Source organism: Scyliorhinus torazame, chromosome 4, assembly GCF_047496885.1.
Source record: "Scyliorhinus torazame isolate Kashiwa2021f chromosome 4, sScyTor2.1, whole genome shotgun sequence".
Lineage (NCBI taxonomy): Eukaryota > Metazoa > Chordata > Chondrichthyes > Carcharhiniformes > Scyliorhinidae > Scyliorhinus > Scyliorhinus torazame.
This window is the reverse complement of record NC_092710.1, coordinates 359,521,912-359,541,194: the sequence shown is the minus strand read 5'-3', so window position 1 is coordinate 359,541,194 and position 19,283 is coordinate 359,521,912. Positions and strand designations below refer to the sequence as shown.

The 19,283-nt window shown below is 64.5% G+C and overlaps 1 protein-coding gene across 3 annotated transcripts in view; it reads left to right on the top strand.

Annotated features, from left to right (window-relative positions):
• LOC140411218 (tau-tubulin kinase 1-like) overlaps window positions 1-19,283 on the top strand; it is a 399,055-nt gene that overhangs the window by 330,888 nt on the left and 48,884 nt on the right. For all 3 annotated transcript variants that reach the window (XM_072500324.1, XM_072500323.1, XM_072500325.1), the window contains one exon: window positions 3,180-4,672. In XM_072500324.1, coding sequence (XP_072356425.1) covers window positions 3,180-4,672 — 1,493 coding nt within the window. The remainder of the gene's footprint in view (window positions 1-3,179; window positions 4,673-19,283) is intronic.

The following is a 19,283-nucleotide window of genomic DNA, read 5'->3' as shown; positions in this document are numbered from 1 at the left end:
ATTCCAGTCTGTATCTCCACGGATATTCCAGTCTGTATCTCCACGGATATTCCAGTCTGTATCTCCACGGATATTCCAGTCTGTATCTCCACGGATATTCCAGTCTGTATCCCCGTGGATATACCAGTCTGTATCGCCGTGGATATTCCAGTCTGTATCCCCGTGGATATTCCAGTCAGTATCTCCGTGGATATTCCAGTCTGTATCTCCGTAGATATTCCAGTCAGTATCGCCGTGGATATTCCGGTCTGTATCCCCGTGGATATTCCGGTCTGTATCTCCATGGATATTCCAGTCTGTATCTCCGTGGATATTCCAGTCTGTATCTCCGTGGATATTCCAGTCTGTATCCCCGTGGATATTCCAGTCAGTATCTCCGTGGATATTCCAGTCTGTATCTCCATGGATATTCCAGTCTGTATCTCCATGGATATTCCAGTCTGTATCTCCATGGATATTCCAGTCTGTATCCCCGTGGATATTCCAGTCAGTATCTCCGTGGATATTCCAGTCTGTATCTCCATGGATATTCCGGTCAGTATCTCCATGGATATTCCAGTCTGTATCTCCATGGATATTCCGGTCTGTATCTCCATGGATATTCCAGTCTGTATCTCCATGGATATTCCAGTCAGTATCTCCACGGATATTCCAGTCAGTATCGCCGTGGATATTCCGGTCTGTATCCACGTGGATATTCCGGTCAGTATCTCCATGGATATTCCAGTCTGTATCTCCACTGATATTCCGGTCTGTATCTCCACGGATATTCCAGTCAGTATCTCCGTGGATATTCCAGTCTGTATCTCCGTGGATATTCCGGTCTGTATCTCCGTGGATATTCCAGTCTGTATCTCCACTGATATTCCGGTCTGTATCTCCACGGATATTCCGGTCAGTATCTCCGTGGATATTCCAGTCTGTATCTCCACGGATATTCCGGTCAGTATCTCCACGGATATTCCAGTCAGTATCTCCGTGGATATTCCAGTCTGTATCTCCACGGATATTCCGGTCAGTATCTCCGTGGATATTCCGGTCTGTATCTCCATGGATATTCCAGTCTGTATCTCCACTGATATTCCAGTCAGTATCGCCGTGGATATTCCGGTCTGTATCCCCGTGGATATTCCGGTCAGTATCTCCATGGATATTCCAGTCTGTATCTCCACTGATATTCCGGTCTGTATCTCCACGGATATTCCAGTCAGTATCTCCGTGGATATTCCAGTCTGTATCTCCGTGGATATTCCGGTCTGTATCTCCGTGGATATTCCGGTCTGTATCTCCACTGATATTCCGGTCTGTATCTCCACGGATATTCCGGTCAGTATCTCCGTGGATATTCCAGTCTGTATCTCCACGGATATTCCGGTCAGTATCTCCACGGATATTCCAGTCAGTATCTCCGTGGATATTCCAGTCTGTATCTCCACGGATATTCCGGTCAGTATCTCCGTGGATATTCCGGTCTGTATCTCCATGGATATTCCAGTCTGTATCTCCACGGATATTCCAGTCAGTATCGCCGTGGATATTCCGGTCTGTATCCCCGTGGATATTCCGGTCAGTATCTCCATGGATATTCCAGTCTGTATCTCCACTGATATTCCGGTCTGTATCTCCACGGATATTCCAGTCAGTATCTCCGTGGATATTCCAGTCTGTATCTCCGTGGATATTCCGGTCTGTATCTCCGTGGATATTCCAGTCTGTATCTCCACTGATATTCCGGTCTGTATCTCCACGGATATTCCGGTCAGTATCTCCGTGGATATTCCAGTCTGTATCTCCACGGATATTCCGGTCAGTATCTCCACGGATATTCCAGTCAGTATCTCCGTGGATATTCCAGTCTGTATCTCCACGGATATTCCGGTCAGTATCTCCGTGGATATTCCGGTCTGTATCTCCATGGATATTCCGGTCTGTATCTCCACTGATATTCCGGTCTGAATCTCCACGGATATTCCGGTCAGTATCTCCATGGATATTCCAGTCTGTATCTCCACTGATATTCCGGTCTGTATCTCCACGGATATTCCAGTCAGTATCTCCGTGGATATTCCAGTCTGTATCTCCACGGATATTCCGGTCAGTATCTCCGTGGATATTCCGGTCTGTATCTCCGTGGATATTCCAGTCTGTATCTCCACGGATATTCCGGTCAGTATCTCCGTGGATATTCCGGTCTGTATCTCCATGGATATTCCGGTCTGTATCTCCATGGATATTCCAGTCTGTATCTCCATGGATATTCCGGTCAGTATCGCCGTGGATATTCCGGTCAGTATCTCCGTGGATATTCCGGTCTGTATCTCCGTGGATATTCCGGTCTGTATCTCCATGGATATTCCAGTCTGTATCTCCATGGATATTCCGGTCTGTATCCCCGTGGATATTCCGGTCAGTATCTCCGTGGATATTCCAGTCTGTATCTCCACGGATATTCCAGTCTGTATCGCCGTGGATATTCCGGTCTGTATCCCCGTGGATATTCCGGTCAGTATCTCCGTGGATATTCCAGTCTGTATCTCCATGGATATTCCGGTCAGTATCTCCGTGGATATTCCAGTCTGTATCTCCATGGATATTCCGGTCAGTATCTCCGTGGATATTCCGGTCTGTATCTCCGTGGATATTCCGGTCAGTATCTCCATGGATATTCCAGTCTGTATCTCCATGGATATTCCAGTCTGTATCTCCGTGGATATTCCAGTCTGTATCCCCGTGGATATTCCGGTCAGTATCTCCGTGGATATTCCAGTCTGTATCTCCATGGATATTCCGGTCTGTATCTCCATGGATATTCCAGTCTGTATCTCCGTGGATATTCCAGTCTGTATCCCCGTGGATATTCCGGTCAGTATCTCCGTGGATATTCCAGTCTGTATCTCCATGGATATTCCGGTCAGTATCTCCGTGGATATTCCGGTCTGTATCTCCGTGGATATTCCGGTCAGTATCTCCATGGATATTCCAGTCTGTATCTCCATGGATATTCCAGTCTGTATCTCCGTGGATATTCCAGTCTGTATCCCCGTGGATATTCCAGTCTGTATCCCCGTGGATATTCCAGTCTGTATCTCCGTGGATATTCCAGTCTGTGAAGTCTTTTCTTTCTGGAGAATTCAGGAATGGTGCATTGTTAATAAACAACATTTGTTTTTTGATTTCAGGCATTGCTGTGTAAAGCAGATGAACTGGTCGCCGTGCCAGAGATGATGGTCGGAGAGCTTCCTTACCCTTTGCGGTTGAGATCTCTGCCCATTGGCCGGGCAGCCCCTCCCAGAAACACCGAGAGCGAGGGCGAGCTTCAGGTGCGCCCACGACGCGTTGACTTCTCCAATGTGGTCTTAACAGCAACATTCGACCTGGAGTCCGACCAATTCAACAGAGATGAGGAGGAGAGTGAGTGTGCTAAAGAGCGGAGAGAGGGAGGAAAGGAAGAGAGGGAAGGAACAAAGGAACAGAGCGAGGGAAGGATGGAGCAGGGTGAGTCTAGCAGCGAGGAGAGTGAGAAGAGCACGGAATGCAGCCAGGAAGCTGCCCCCTCCACACTCCTGGCTGACGATCAGAGGGAGGGGCGTTGCCGAGCCTCTGGGGCAGACGGTGAACAGGAACTGGAGGAAGGCTCCAAAACTCTGGTGCTCTTTTCGCCTGGTGACATTCACAAATCGCCCATGACCGCAGACCTGGCCCCGGACGCAGATCTGGGCACGTTGGCTGCGGTAACACCTCAGAGTGAGAGGCCTCAGGCTCTGGGTAGTCAGCTAGATGTCTCTGAACCAGGAACCCTCTCCTCTGTCATCAAGTCAGAAGCGAAGGCCCCCTGCCCTGTTATCGCCGCCGCGACCACCTGCCCCTTCACCAAGGTTGAACGAACCTTCCTGCACATTGCCGAGAGGACACACCTCAATGTCATGTCCTCCACTGGGCAGCTCCTGCCTCAGGACCATTACGAGTTCTTCCAGCCTCGAGAGCTGGAGAATGGGAACTGGTACATGGCAGAGGGAGTGGAGGAGGCTCCTCCAACTCGACCCCAACTCAAGACCCACGCTGGAGAGACGGTAGCCCAGAATGGGGTGGGAATTGGAATGGACTCGCTGGAGAGGAATGGGAAGCCAGAGCCTGTCCGAGTTGTGGGGAGCAGCCACGTCCCTGAGCGAGAGTCCAGCCAGGGGAAGGAGTGCGGCAGATCGGTGACTGGAGAAGCCCACCCCAGGACAGCAAGCAGCCCCCAGTGGAAGAGTCGGATCCCTGTGTTGATGTCAGAGGAGGATACGGGTTCAGACAATTCAACGCCTCTTTCCTTTAAGGACAGGCTCATCCACAGGAGGTCTCGGCACTTGGATTTGGCTCGCTTCCTGATGGACAAGAGGCAGAGTCGGCTGGTACATCTCTCCTCCGTGACGTCCTCCTCTGCCTCCTCGGGGGAGGATCCCAGACAAGGCTCCGGGAGTTCACCAGCCACGGCCTCCGAAGAGGACACAAACTCCGATAGTTCCCTCAACCGGGTAGGGAAGGGGAGCGAGGCCCACTCGCCCTCCACCAGGCAGAACCGGTCACCAGGCAGCAAGAGTAAGATCCCACGGCCTATCACCCCTGTGAAGTTATCGCCAGTGCACAGCTCCCCAAACACCAGCCCGTTGAAACCTTCACCGACTCAAAGGTAAGCAGCAGGGATGGGGTAGGCCCTGCAGGATGGGGGAGGCCCTGCAGGAACAGGGGGAGGCCCTGCAGGATGGGGTAGGCCCTGCAGGAACAGGAGGAGGCCCTGCAGGATGGGGTAGGCCCTGCAGGAACAGGGGGAGGCCCTGCAGGATGGGGTAGGCCCTGCAGGAACAGGGGGAGGCCCTGCAGGATGGGGTAGGCCCTGCAGGAACAGGGGGAGGCCCTGCAGGATGGGGTAGGCCCTGCAGGAACAGGAGGAGGCCCTGCAGGATGGGGTAGGCCCTGCAGGAACAGGAGGAGGCCCTGCAGGATGGGGTAGGCCCTGCAGGAACAGGAGGAGGCCCTGCAGGATGGGGTAGGCCCTGCAGGAACAGGGGGAGGCCATCAGCCTTACAAATCTGTCCACAATCCAAACAAATCATGGCTGATCTGCCTGGGATACCCTTAATCTCTGACCCAACCCAACCCAAATCTATCAATCTCAGCCTTAATGGAGTTTTGCGGGGAGAACATTCCGGATTTTTAATACCCTGTTGTATGAAGAAGTGCTTCCTGACATCAACCCTCAGAGGCCTTGTGAAGATTGTGACCCTTGTCGTCTCTCCCCCCCCCCACCAACACCAGAGGAAATACTTTCTCTCTATTCTCACAGTCCCACAGGGCAGCACGGTAGCATTGTGGATAGCACAATTGCTTCACAGCTCCAGGGTCCCAGGTTCGATTCCGGCTTGGGTCACTGACTGTGCAGAGTCTGCACATCCTCCCCGTGTCTGCGTGGGTTTCCTCCGGGTGCTCCGGTTTCCTCCCACAGTCCAAAGATGTGCAGGTTAGGTGGATTGGCCGCGCTAAATTGCTCTTAGTGTCCAAAGTTACCCTTAGTGTTGGGTGGGGTTACTGGGTTATGGGGATAGGGTGGTGTGGGCTTGGGTAGGGTGCTCTTTCCAAGAGCAGGTGCAGACTCGATGGGCTGAATGGCCTATTTCTGCACTGTAAATTCTATGATTCTCCCTAATCACCCCCTTTCATCATCTTTAACAACCTGGTTGGGTTCCCCCATAATCTCCTGGACTTTAAGCCCAGTGTATCCTTGGAATCCAACCCCCTCCAAGGGCTTCTGTCCTTCGAAGGTGTCCGGAACAGAACGCAGGAGGCAGGACACCAGGGGGAGGGCCCAGTCCCGCAGTGCACCGGGAGGGGGGGGGGAGGGCCCAGCCCCACAGGACACCAGGGGGAGGGCCCAGTCCTGCAGTGCACCGGGGGGAGGACCCAGTCCCACAGGACACCAGGAGGAGGGCCCAGTCCTGCAGGGCACCAGGAGGAGGACCCAGTCTGGCAGGACACCAGGGGGAGGGAGAGGGGGTTGGCCCAGTCCTGCAGGGCACCAGGGGGGAGGGCCCAGTCCTGCAGGGCACCAAGGGGGAGGGCCCAGTCCCACAGGGCACCAGGAGGTGGGAGAGGGGACGGCCCAGTCCTGCAGGGCACTAGGGGGGAGGGCACAGTCCCACAGGACACCAGGGGGAGAGCCCAGCCCCTCAGGGCACCAGGATGAGGGCCCAGCCCCACAGGGCACCAGGGGGAGGGAGAGGGGGAGGGCCCAGTACTGCAGGGCACCAAGGGGAGGGCACAGTCCCACAAGACACCAGGAGGAGGGCCCAGCCCCACAGGGCACCAGGAGGAGGGCCCAGTCCTGCAGGGCACCAGGAGGAGGACCCAGTCTGGCAGGACACCAGGGGGAGGGAGAGGGGGTTGGCCCAGTCCTGCAGGGCACCAGGGGGGAGGGCCCAGTCCTGCAGGGCACCAAGGGGGAGGGCCCAGTCCCACAGGGCACCAGGAGGTGGGAGAGGGGACGGCCCAGTCCTGCAGGGCACTAGGGGGGAGGGCACAGTCCCACAGGACACCAGGGGGAGAGCCCAGCCCCTCAGGGCACCAGGATGAGGGCCCAGCCCCACAGGGCACCAGGGGGAGGGAGAGGGGGAGGGCCCAGTACTGCAGGGCACCAAGGGGAGGGCACAGTCCCACAAGACACCAGGAGGAGGGCCCAGCCCCACAGGGCACCAATGGGCAGGGCCCAGCCCCACAGGGCACCAGGGAGAGAGGGAGGGCCCAGTCCTGCAGGGCACCAATGGGCAGGGCCCAGTCCCACAGGACACCACGAGGTGGGAGAGGGGGAGGGCCCAGTCCCACAGGACACCAGGAGGAAGACCCAGCCCCATAGGACACCAAGGGGAGGGCCCAGTCCCACAGGACACCACGAGGTGGGAGAGGGGGAGGGCCCAGTCCTGCAGGTCACCAGGGGGAGGGCCCAGTCCCACAGGACACCAGGGGGAGGGCCCAGTCCCACAGGACACCAGGGGGAGGGCCCAGCTCCACAGGAGACCAGGATGAGGGCCGAGTCCCACAGGACACCAGAATGGGAGCCCAGACCCACAGGACACCAGGAGGAGGGCCCAGACCCACAGGACACCAGGGGGAGGGCCCAGTCCCACTGGGCACCAGGATGAGGGCCCAGACCCACAGGACACCAGGGGGAGGGCCCAGTCCCACAGGGCACAAGGGGGAGGGCCTAGTCCCACAGGGCACCAGGTGGAGGGCCCAGCCCCACAGGACACAAGGGGGAGGGCCGAGTCCCACAGGGCACCGGGGAGAGGGCCCAGTCCCACAGGGCACCAGGATGAGGGCCCAGTCCCACAGGACATAAGGGGGAGGGCCCAGCCCCACAGGACACCGGGGGGGGGGCCCAGACCCACAGGACACCAGGAGGAGGGCCCAGTCATACAGGACACCAAGGGTGAAGGCCCAGTCCCACAGGGCACCAGGATGAGGGCCCAGTCCACAGGGCACCAGGTAAGGGCGCAGTCCCACTAGACACTAGGGGGAGAGCCCAGTCCCACAGGACACCAGGAGGAGGGCCCAGTCCCACAGGACACCAAGGGGGAGGCCCAGGCCCACAGGCCACCAGGGGGAGGGCACAGTCCCACAGAGCACCAGAGTGGGGGCCCAGACCCACAGGACACCAGGAGGAGGGCCCAGTCCCACAGGACACCAAGGGGGAGGGCCCAGTCCCACAAGGCACCAGGATGAGTGCCAAGTCCCACAGGACACAAGGGGGAGGGCCCAGTCCCACAGGGCACCAGGTGGAGGGCCCAGCCCCACAGGACACCAGGGAGAGGGCCCAGTCCCAGAGGACACCAGGTTGAGGGCTGAGTCCCACAGGACAACAGGATGGGGGCCCAGTCCCACAGGGCACCAGGTAAGGGTGCAGTCCCACAGGACACCAGGGGAAAATCCCAGACCCACAGGACACCAGGGGGAGGGCCCAGACCCACAGGACACCAGGGGGACGGCCCAGACCCACAGGGCACCAGTGGGACGGCCCAGACCCACAGGGCACCAGGGGAAGGGCCCAGTCCCACAGGACACCAGGATGAGGGCCCAGTCCCCGAGGGCACCAGGGGGAAAGCCCAGTCCCACAGGACACCAGGGGGAGGGCCCAGACCCACAGGACACAAGGGGGAGGACCCAGACCCACAAGGCACAAGGCGGAGGGCCCAGTCCCACAGCGCACCAGGATGAGGGCCCAGTCCCACAGGACACCAGGTACGGCCCCAGTCCCACAGGACACCAGGGGGAGGGCCGAGTCCCACAGGACACCAGGTACGGGCGCAGTCCCACAGGACACCAGGGGGAGGGCCCAGTCCCACAGGACACCAGGGGGAGGGCCCAGTCCCACAGTACACCAGGGGGAGGGCCCAGTCCTGCAGATCACCAGGGGGGAGGGCCCAGTCCCACAGGACACCAGAGGGAGGGCCCAGTCCCACAGGACACCAGGAGGAGGGCCCAGACCCACAGGGCTCCAGGGTGAGGGCCCAGTCCCACAGGACACCAGGTGAGGGCCCAGTCCCACAGGACTCCAGGGTGAGGGCCCAGTCCCACTGGACACCAGGATGAGGGCCGAGTCCCACAGGACACCAGTAGGAGGGCCCGGTCCCACAGGACACCAAGGGGGAGGGCCATGTCCCACAGGGCACCAGGATGAGGGCCCAGTCCCACAGGACACCAGGAGGAGGGCCCAGTCCCACAGGACACCAAGGGGGAGGCCCAGCCCCACAGGACACCAGGATGAGGGCCCAGTCCCACAGGGCACCAGGTAAGGGCGCAGTCCCACAAGACACCAGGGCGAAAGCCCAGTCCCACAGGACACCAGGGGGAGGGCCAGACCCACAGGACACCAGGGGGAAGGCCCAGACCCACAGGGCACCGGGGGGAGGGCCCAGTCCCACAGGGCACCAGAGTGGGGGCCCAGTCCCACAGGACTCCAGGGTGAGGGCACAGTCCTACTGGACACCAGGATGAGGGCCCAGACCCACAGGACACCAGTAGGAGGGCCCGGTCCCACAGGACACCAAGGGGGAGGGCCCAGTCCCACAGGGCACCAGGATGAGGGCCCAGTCCCACAGGACACCAGGAGGAGGGCCCAGTCCCACAGGACACCAACGGGGAGGCCCAGCCCCACAGGACACCAAGATGAGGGCCCAGTCCCACAGGGCACCAGGTAAGGGCGCAGTCCCACAAGACACCAGGGTGAAAGCCCAGTCCCACAGGACACCAGGGGGAGGGCCAGACCCACAGGACACCAGGGGGAAGGCCCAGACCCACAGGGCACCGGGGGGAGGGCCCAGTCCCACAGGGCACCAGAGTGGGGGCCCAGTCCCACAGGACACAAGGGGGAGGGCCCAGTCCCAGAGGACACCAGGTTGAGGGCTGAGTCCCACAGGACAATAGGATGAGGGCCCAGTCCAACAGGGCACCAGGTAAGGGCGCAGTCCCACAGGACACCAGGGGGAAAGCCCAGCCCCACAGGACTCCAGGGGGAGGGCCCAGTCCCACAGGACTCCAGGGGGAGGGCCCAGACCCACAGGACTCCAGGGTGAGGGACCAGTCCCACAGGACACCAGGTGAGGGCCCAGTCCCACAGTACACCAGGGGGAGGGCCCAGTCCCACAGGGCACCAGGGGTAGGGCCCAGTCCCACAGGACACCAGGGGGAGGGCCCAGTCCCACAGGGCACCAGGGTGAGGGCCCAGTCCCACAGGGCATCAGGGTGAGAGCCCAGCCCCACAGGGCACCAGGGGAAGGGCCCAGTCCCACAGGGCACCGGGGGGGGCCCAGTCCCACGGCACCAGGTGAGGGCCCAGTCCCAACAGGATACCAGGGGGAGGGGTCAAGCCCACTGGACACCAGGACAAGAACCCAGTCTGGCAGGACACCAGGGGGAGGGCCCAGTCCCACAGGACACCAGGGGGAGGGCCCAGTCCCACAGGACACCAGGGGGAGGGCCCAGTCCCACAGGGTACCAGGGGGAGGGCCCAGTCCCACAGGACACCAGGGGGAGGGCCCAGTCTGGCAGGACACCAGGATAAGGGCCCAGTCCCACAGGACAGCAGGGTGAGGGCCCAGTCCCACAGTACACCAGGGGGAGGGCCCAGTCCCACAGGACACCAGGGTGAGGGCCCAGTCCCACAGGACACCAGGGTGAGGGCCCAGTCCCACAGTACACCAGGGTGAGGGCCCAGTCCCACAGGACACCAGGGGGAGGGCCCAGTCCCACAGGACACCAGGAGGAGGACCCAGTCTGGCAGGACACCAGGATAAGGGCCCAGTCCCACAGGGCACCAGGGGAAGGGCCCAGTCCCACAGGGCACCAGGGGAAGGGCCCAGTCCCACAGGGCACCGGGGGGGGGGGGGGGGGGGGGGGGGGTCCAGTCCCACAGGACACCAGGAGGAGGGTGCAGCCCCACAGGACACCAGGGTGAGGGCCCAGTCCCAGAGGACACCAGGGGGAGAGCCCAGCCCCACAGGGCACCAGGGGAAGGGCCCAGTCCAACAGGACACCAGGGGGAGGGCCCAGTCTCACAGGACTCCAGGGGGAGGGCCCAGTCCCACAGGACACCAGGGGGAGGGCCCAGTCCAGCAGGACACCAGGGGAAGGGCCCAGTCCAGCAGGACACCAGGGGAAGGGCCCAGTCCAGCAGGACACCAGGGGGAGGGCCCAGTCCCACAGGACACCAGGGGGACGGCCCAGTCCCACAGGGTACCAGGTGAGGGCCCAGACCCACAGGACACCAGGGGGAGGGCCCAGTCCCACAGGACACCAGGGGGAGGGCCCAGTCCCACAGGTCACCAGGGGGAGGGCCCAGTCCCACGGGGCACCAGGAGGAGGGCCCAGTCCCACAGGGCACCAGGGTGAGGGCCAAGTCCCACAGGACACCAGGGTGAGGGCCCAGTCCCACAGGACACCAGTGGGAGGGCCCAGTCCGGCAGGACACCAGGGTGAGGGCCCAGTCCCACAGGACACCAGGGTGAGGGCCCAGTCCCACAGGACACCAGGGTGAGGGCCCAGTCCCACAGGACACCAGGGTGAGGGCCCAGTCCCACAGGACACCAGGGTGAGGGCCCAGTCCCACAGGACACCAGGGTGAGGGCCCAGTCCCACAGGACACCAGGGTGAGGGCCCAGTCCCACAGGACACCAGGGTGAGGGCCCAGTCCCACAGGACACCAGAGGGAGGGCCCAGTCCCACACGACACCAGGAAGACGGCCCAGTCCCACAGGGCTCCAGGGTGAGGTCCCAGTCCCACAGGGCTCCAGGGTGAGGGCCCAGTCCCACAGGACACCAGGTGAGGGCCCAGTCCCACTGGACACCAGGATGAGGGCCGAGTCCCACAGGACACCAGTAGGAGGGCCCGGTCCCACAGGACACCAAGGGGGAGGGCCCAGTCCCACAGGGCACCAGGATGAGGGCCCAGTCCCACAGGACACCAGGAGGAGGGCCCAGTCCCACAGGACACCAAGGGGGAGGCCCAGCCCCACAGGACACCAGGATGAGGGCCCAGTTCCACAGGGCACCAGGTAAGGGCCCAGTCCCACAGGACACCAAGGGGGAGGCCCAGCCCCACAGGACACCAGGAGGAGGGCCCAGTCCCACAAGACACCAGGGGGAAAGCCCAGTCCCACAGGACACCAGGGGGAGGGCCAGACCCACAGGACACCAGGGGGACGGCCCAGTCCCACAGGGTACCAGGTGAGGGCCCAGACCCACAGGACACCAGGGGGAGGGCCCAGTCCCACAGGACACCAGGGGGAGGGCCCAGTCCCACAGTTCACCAGGGGGAGGGCCCAGTCCCACAGGACACCAGGGGGAGGGCCCAGTCCCACAGGTCACCAGGAGGAGGGCCCAGTCCCACAGGGCACCACGGTGAGGGCCCAGTCCCACAGGACACCAGGGTGAGGGCCCAGTCCCACAGGACACCAGGGTGAGGGCCCAGTCCCACAGGACACCAGGGTGAGGGCCCAGTCCCACTGGGCACCAGGGTGAGGGCCCAGTCCGGCAGGACACCAGGGTGAGGGCCCAGTCCCACAGGGCACCACGGTGAGGGCCCAGTCCCACAGGACACCAGGGTGAGGGCCCAGTCCCACAGGACACCAGGGTGAGGGCCCAGTCCCACTGGGCACCAGGGTGAGGGCCCAGTCCGGCAGGACACCAGGGGGAGGGCTCAGTCCCACAGGGCATCAGGGTGAGGGCCCAGTCCCACAGGACACCAGGGGGAGGGCCCAGTCCCAGAGGACACCAGGGGGAGGGCCCAGTCCGGCAGGACACCAGGGTGAGGGTCCAGTCCCACAGGACACCAGGGGGAGGGCCCAGTCCCACAGGACACCAGGGTGAGGGCCCAGTCCCACAGGACACCAGGATAAGGGCCCAGTCCCACAGGACACCAGGTGAGGGCCCAGTCCCACAGGGCACCAGGTGAGGGCCCAGTCCCACAGGACTCCAGGGTGAGGGCCCAGTCCCACTGGACACCAGGGTGAGGGCCCAGTCCCACTGGACACCAGGATGAGGGCCGAGTCCCACAGGACACCAAAGTGGGGGCCCAGACCCACAGGACACCAGTAGGAGGGCCCGGTCCCACAGGACACCAAGGGGGAGGGCCCAGTCCCACAGGGCACCAGGATGAGGGCCCAGTCCCACAGGACACCAGGAGGAGGGCCCAGTCCCACAGGACACCAAGGGGGAGGCCCAGCCCCACAGGACACCAGGATGAGGGCCCAGTTCCACAGGGCACCAGGTAAGGGCCCAGTCCCACAAGACACCAGGGGGAAAGCCCAGTCCCACAGGACACCAGGGGGAGGGCCAGACCCACAGGACACCAGGGGGAAGGCCCAGACCCACAGGGCACCGGGGGGAGGGCCCAGTCCCACAGGGCACCAGAGTGGGGGCCCAGTCCCACAGGGCACCAGGATGAGGGCCAAGTTCCACAGGACACAAGGGGGAGGGCCCAGTCCCAGAGGACACCAGGTTGAGGGCTGAGTCCCACAGGACAATAGGATGAGGGCCCAGTCCCACAGGGCACCAGGTAAGGGCGCAGTCCCACAGGACACCAGGGGGAAAGCCCAGCCCCACAGGACACCAGGGGGAGGGCCCAGACCCACAGGACACCAGGGGGAGGGCCCAGACCCACAGGACTCCAGGGTGAGGGCCCAGTCCCACAGGACACCAGGTACGGGCGCAGTCCCACAGGACACCAGGGGGAGGGCCCAGTCCCACAGGACACCAGGGGGAGGGCCCAGTCCCAGAGGACACCAGGATGAGGGCCCAGTCCCACAGGACACCAGGGGGAGGGCCCAGTCCCACAGGGCACCAGGGTGAGGGCCCAGTCCCAGAGGGCACCAGGGGAAGGGCCCAGTCCCACAGGGCACCAGGGGAAGGGCCCAGTCCCACAGGGCACCAGGGGAAGGGCCCAGTCCCACAGGGCACCAGGGGGAGGGTCCAGTCCCACAGGGCACCAGGTGAGGGCCCAGTCCCACAGGGCACCAGGAGAGGACCCAGTCCCACAGGGCACCAGGATGAGGGCCCAGTCCCACAGGGCACCAGGTGAGGGCCCAGTCCCAACAGGACACCAGGGGGAGGGGTCAAGCCCACTGGACTCCAGGACAAGAACCCAGTCTGGCAGGACACCAGGGGGAGGGCCCAGTCCCACAGGACACCATGGGGAGGGCCCAGTCCCACAGGACACCAGGGGGAGGGCCCAGTCCCACAGGACATCAGGGTGAGGGCCCAGTCCCACAGGACACCAGGAGGAGGACCCAGTCTGGCAGGACACCAGGATAAGGGCCCAGTCCCACAGGGCACCAGGGGAAGGGCCCAGTCGCACAGGGCACCAGGGGAAGGGCCCAGTCCCACAGGGCACCGGGGGGGGGGGGGGGGGGGTCCAGCCCCACAGGACACCAGGGTGAGGGCCCTGTCCCAGAGGACACCAGGGGGAGAGCCCAGCCCTACAGGGCACCAGGGGAAGGGCCCAGTCCCACAGGACACCAGGGGGAGGGCCCAGTCTCACAGGACACCAGGGGAAGGGCCCAGTCCAGCAGGACACCAGGGGGAGGGCCCAGTCCCACAGGACACCAGGGGGAGGGCCCAGTCCCACAGGACACCAGGGGGAGGGCCCAGTCCCACGGGGCACCAGGAGGAGGGCCCAGTCCCACAGGGCACCAGGGTGAGGGCCCAGTCCCACAGGACACCAGGGTGAGGGCCCAGTCCCACAGGACACCAGGGGGAGGGCCAGACCCACAGGACACCAGGGGGAAGGCCCAGACCCACAGGGCACCGGGGGGAGGGCCCAGTCCCACAGGGCACCAGAGTGGGGGCCCAGTCCCACAGGACACAAGGGGGAGGGCCCAGTCCCAGAGGACACCAGGTTGAGGGCTGAGTCCCACAGGACAATAGGATGAGGGCCCAGTCCAACAGGGCACCAGGTAAGGGCGCAGTCCCACAGGACACCAGGGGGAAAGCCCAGCCCCACAGGACACCAGGGGGAGGGCCCAGTCCCACAGGACTCCAGGGGGAGGGCCCAGACCCACAGGACTCCAGGGTGAGGGACCAGTCCCACAGGACACCAGGTGAGGGCCCAGTCCCACAGTACACCAGGGGGAGGGCCCAGTCCCACAGGGCACCAGGGGTAGGGCCCAGTCCCACAGGACACCAGGGGGAGGGCCCAGTCCCACAGGGCACCAGGGTGAGGGCCCAGTCCCACAGGGCATCAGGGTGAGAGCCCAGCCCCACAGGGCACCAGGGGAAGGGCCCAGTCCCACAGGGCACCGGGGGGGGCCCAGTCCCACGGCACCAGGTGAGGGCCCAGTCCCAACAGGATACCAGGGGGAGGGGTCAAGCCCACTGGACACCAGGACAAGAACCCAGTCCCACAGGACACCAGGGGGAGGGCCCAGTCCCAGAGGACACCAGGATGAGGGCCCAGTCCCACAGGACACCAGGGGGAGGGCCCAGTCCCACAGGGCACCAGGGTGAGGGCCCAGTCCCAGAGGGCACCAGGGGAAGGGCCCAGTCCCACAGGGCACCAGGGGAAGGGCCCAGTCCCACAGGGCACCAGGGGAAGGGCCCAGTCCCACAGGGCACCAGGGGGAGGGTCCAGTCCCACAGGGCACCAGGTGAGGGCCCAGTCCCACAGGGCACCAGGAGAGGACCCAGTCCCACAGGGCACCAGGATGAGGGCCCAGTCCCACAGGGCACCAGGTGAGGGCCCAGTCCCAACAGGACACCAGGGGGAGGGGTCAAGCCCACTGGACACCAGGACAAGAACCCAGTCTGGCAGGACACCAGGGGGAGGGCCCAGTCCCACAGGACACCATGGGGAGGGCCCAGTCCCACAGGACACCAGGGGGAGGGCCCAGTCCCACAGGACATCAGGGTGAGGGCCCAGTCCCACAGGACACCAGGAGGAGGACCCAGTCTGGCAGGACACCAGGATAAGGGCCCAGTCCCACAGGGCACCAGGGGAAGGGCCCAGTCGCACAGGGCACCAGGGGAAGGGCCCAGTCCCACAGGGCACCGGGGGGGGGGGGGGGGGGGGGGGGGGGGGTCCAGCCCCACAGGACACCAGGGTGAGGGCCCTGTCCCAGAGGACACCAGGGGGAGAGCCCAGCCCCACAGGGCACCAGGGGAAGGGCCCAGTCCCACAGGACACCAGGGGGAGGGCCCAGTCTCACAGGACACCAGGGGAAGGGCCCAGTCCAGCAGGACACCAGGGGGAGGGCCCAGTCCCACGGGGCACCAGGAGGAGGGCCCAGTCCCACAGGGCACCAGGGTGAGGGCCCAGTCCCACAGGACACCAGGGTGAGGGCCCAGTCCCACAGGGCACCAGGGGGAGGGCCAGACCCACAGGACACCAGGGGGAAGGCCCAGACCCACAGGGCACCGGGGGGAGGGCCCAGTCCCACAGGGCACCAGAGTGGGGGCCCAGTCCCACAGGACACAAGGGGGAGGGCCCAGTCCCAGAGGACACCAGGTTGAGGGCTGAGTCCCACAGGACAATAGGATGAGGGCCCAGTCCAACAGGGCACCAGGTAAGGGCGCAGTCCCACAGGACACCAGGGGGAAAGCCCAGCCCCACAGGACACCAGGGGGAGGGCCCAGTCCCACAGGACTCCAGGGGGAGGGCCCAGACCCACAGGACTCCAGGGTGAGGGACCAGTCCCACAGGACACCAGGTGAGGGCCCAGTCCCACAGTACACCAGGGGGAGGGCCCAGTCCCACAGGGCACCAGGGGTAGGGCCCAGTCCCACAGGACACCAGGGGGAGGGCCCAGTCCCACAGGGCACCAGGGTGAGGGCCCAGTCCCACAGGGCATCAGGGTGAGAGCCCAGCCCCACAGGGCACCAGGGGAAGGGCCCAGTCCCACAGGGCACCGGGGGGGGCCCAGTCCCACGGCACCAGGTGAGGGCCCAGTCCCAACAGGATACCAGGGGGAGGGGTCAAGCCCACTGGACACCAGGACAAGAACCCAGTCTGGCAGGACACCAGGGGGAGGGCCCAGTCCCACAGGACACCAGGGGGAGGGCCCAGTCCCACAGGACACCAGGGGGAGGGCCCAGTCCCACAGGGTACCAGGGGGAGGGCCCAGTCCCACAGGACACCAGGGGGAGGGCCCAGTCTGGCAGGACACCAGGATAAGGGCCCAGTCCCACAGGACACCAGGGTGAGGGCCCAGTCCCACAGGGCACCAGGGGGAGGGTCCAGTCCCACAGGGCACCAGGTGAGGGCCCAGTCCCACAGGGCACCAGGAGAGGACCCAGTCCCACAGGGCACCAGGATGAGGGCCCAGTCCCACAGGGCACCAGGTGAGGGCCCAGTCCCAACAGGACACCAGGGGGAGGGGTCAAGCCCACTGGACACCAGGACAAGAACCCAGTCTGGCAGGACACCAGGGGGAGGGCCCAGTCCCACAGGACACCATGGGGAGGCCCCAGTCCCACAGGACACCAGGGGGAGGGCCCAGTCCCACAGGACATCAGGGTGAGGGCCCAGTCCCACAGGACACCAGGAGGAGGACCCAGTCTGGCAGGACACCAGGATAAGGGCCCAGTCCCACAGGGCACCAGGGGAAGGGCCCAGTCGCACAGGGCACCAGGGGAAGGGCCCAGTCCCACAGGGCACCGGGGGGGGGGGGGGGGGGGGTCCAGCCCCACAGGACACCAGGGTGAGGGCCCTGTCCCAGAGGACACCAGGGGGAGAGCCCAGCCCCACAGGGCACCAGGGGAAGGGCCCAGTCCCACAGGACACCAGGGGGAGGGCCCAGTCTCACAGGACACCAGGGGAAGGGCCCAGTCCAGCAGGACACCAGGGGGAGGGCCCAGTCCCACAGGACACCAGGGGGAGGGCCCAGTCCCACAGGACACCAGGGGGAGGGCCCAGTCCCACGGGGCACCGGGGGTAGGGCCCAGTTCCACAGGGCACCAGAGTGGGGGCCCAGTCCCACAGGACACAAGGGGGAGGGCCCAGTCCCAGAGGACACCAGGTTGAGGGCTGAGTCCCACAGGACAATAGGATGAGGGCCCAGTCCAACAGGGCACCAGGTAAGGGCGCAGTCCCACAGGACACCAGGGGGAAAGCCCAGCCCCACAGGACACCAGGGGGAGGGCCCAGTCCCACAGGACTCCAGGGGGAGGGCCCAGACCCACAGGACTCCAGGGTGAGGGACCAGTCCCACAGGACACCAGGTGAGGGCCCAGTCCCACATTACACCAGGGGGAGGGCCCAGTCCCACAGGGCACCAGGGGTAGGGCCCAGTCCCACAGGACACCAGGGGGAGGGCCCAGTCCCACAGGGCATCAGGGTGAGAGCCCAGCCCCACAGGGCACCAGGGGAAGGGCCCAGTCCCACAGGGCACCGGGGGGGGCCCAGTCCCACGGCACCAGGTGAGGGCCCAGTCCCAACAGGATACCAGGGGGAGGGGTCAAGCCCACTGGACACCAGGACAAGAACCCAGTCTGGCAGGACACCAGGGGGAGGGCCCAGTCCCACAGGACACCAGGGGGAGGGCCCAGTCCCACAGGACACCAGGGGGAGGGCCCAGTCCCACAGGGTACCAGGGGGAGGGCCCAGTCCCACAGGACACCAGGGGGAGGGCCCAGTCTGGCAGGACACCAGGATAAGGGCCCAGTCCCACAGGACACCAGGGTGAGGGCCCAGTCCCACAGGACACCAGGGGGAGGGCCCAGTCCCACAGGACACCAGGGTGAGGGCCCAGTCCCACAGGACACCAGGGTGAGGGCCCAGTCCCACAGTACACCAGGGTGAGGGCCCAGTCCCACAGGACACCAGGGGGAGGGCCCAGTCCCACAGGACACCAGGAGGAGGACCCAGTCTGGCAGGACACCAGGATAAGGGCCCAGTCCCACAGGGCACCAGGGGAAGGGCCCAGTCCCACAGGGCACCAGGGGAAGGGCCCAGTCCCACAGGGCACCGGGGGGGGGGGGGGGGGGGGGTCCAGTCCCACAGGACACCAGGAGGAGGGTGCAGCCCCACAGGACACCAGGGTGAGGGCCCAGTCCCAGAGGACACCAAGGGGAGAGCCCAGCCCCACAGGGCACCAGGGGAAGGGCCCAGTCCAACAGGACACCAGGGGGAGGGCCCAGTCTCACAGGACTCCAGGGGGAGGGCCCAGTCCCACAGGACACCAGGGGGAGGGCCCAGTCCAGCAGGACACCAGGGGAAGGGCCCAGTCCAGCAGGACACCAGGGGAAGGGCCCAGTCCAGCAGGACACCAGGGGGAGGGCCCAGTCCCACAGGACACCAGGGGGACGGCCCAGTCCCACAGGGTACCAGGTGAGGGCCCAGACCCACAGGACACCAGGGGGAGGGCCCAGTCCCACAGGACACCAGGGGGAGGGCCCAGTCCCACAGGTCACCAGGGGGAGGGCCCAGTCCCACGGGGCACCAGGAGGAGGGCCCAGTCCCACAGGGCACCAGGGTGAGGGCCCAGTCCCACAGGACACCAGGGTGAGGGCCCAGTCCCACAGGACACCAGTGGGAGGGCCCAGTCCGGCAGGACACCAGGGTGAGGGCCCAGTCCCACAGGACACCAGGGTGAGGGCCCAGTCCCACAGGACACCAGGGTGAGGGCCCAGTCCCACAGGACACCAGGGTGAGGGCCCAGTCCCACAGGACACCAGGGTGAGGGACCAGTCCCACAGGACACCAGGGTGAGGGCCCAGTCCCACAGGACACCAGGGTGAGGGCCCAGTCCCACAGGACACCAGGG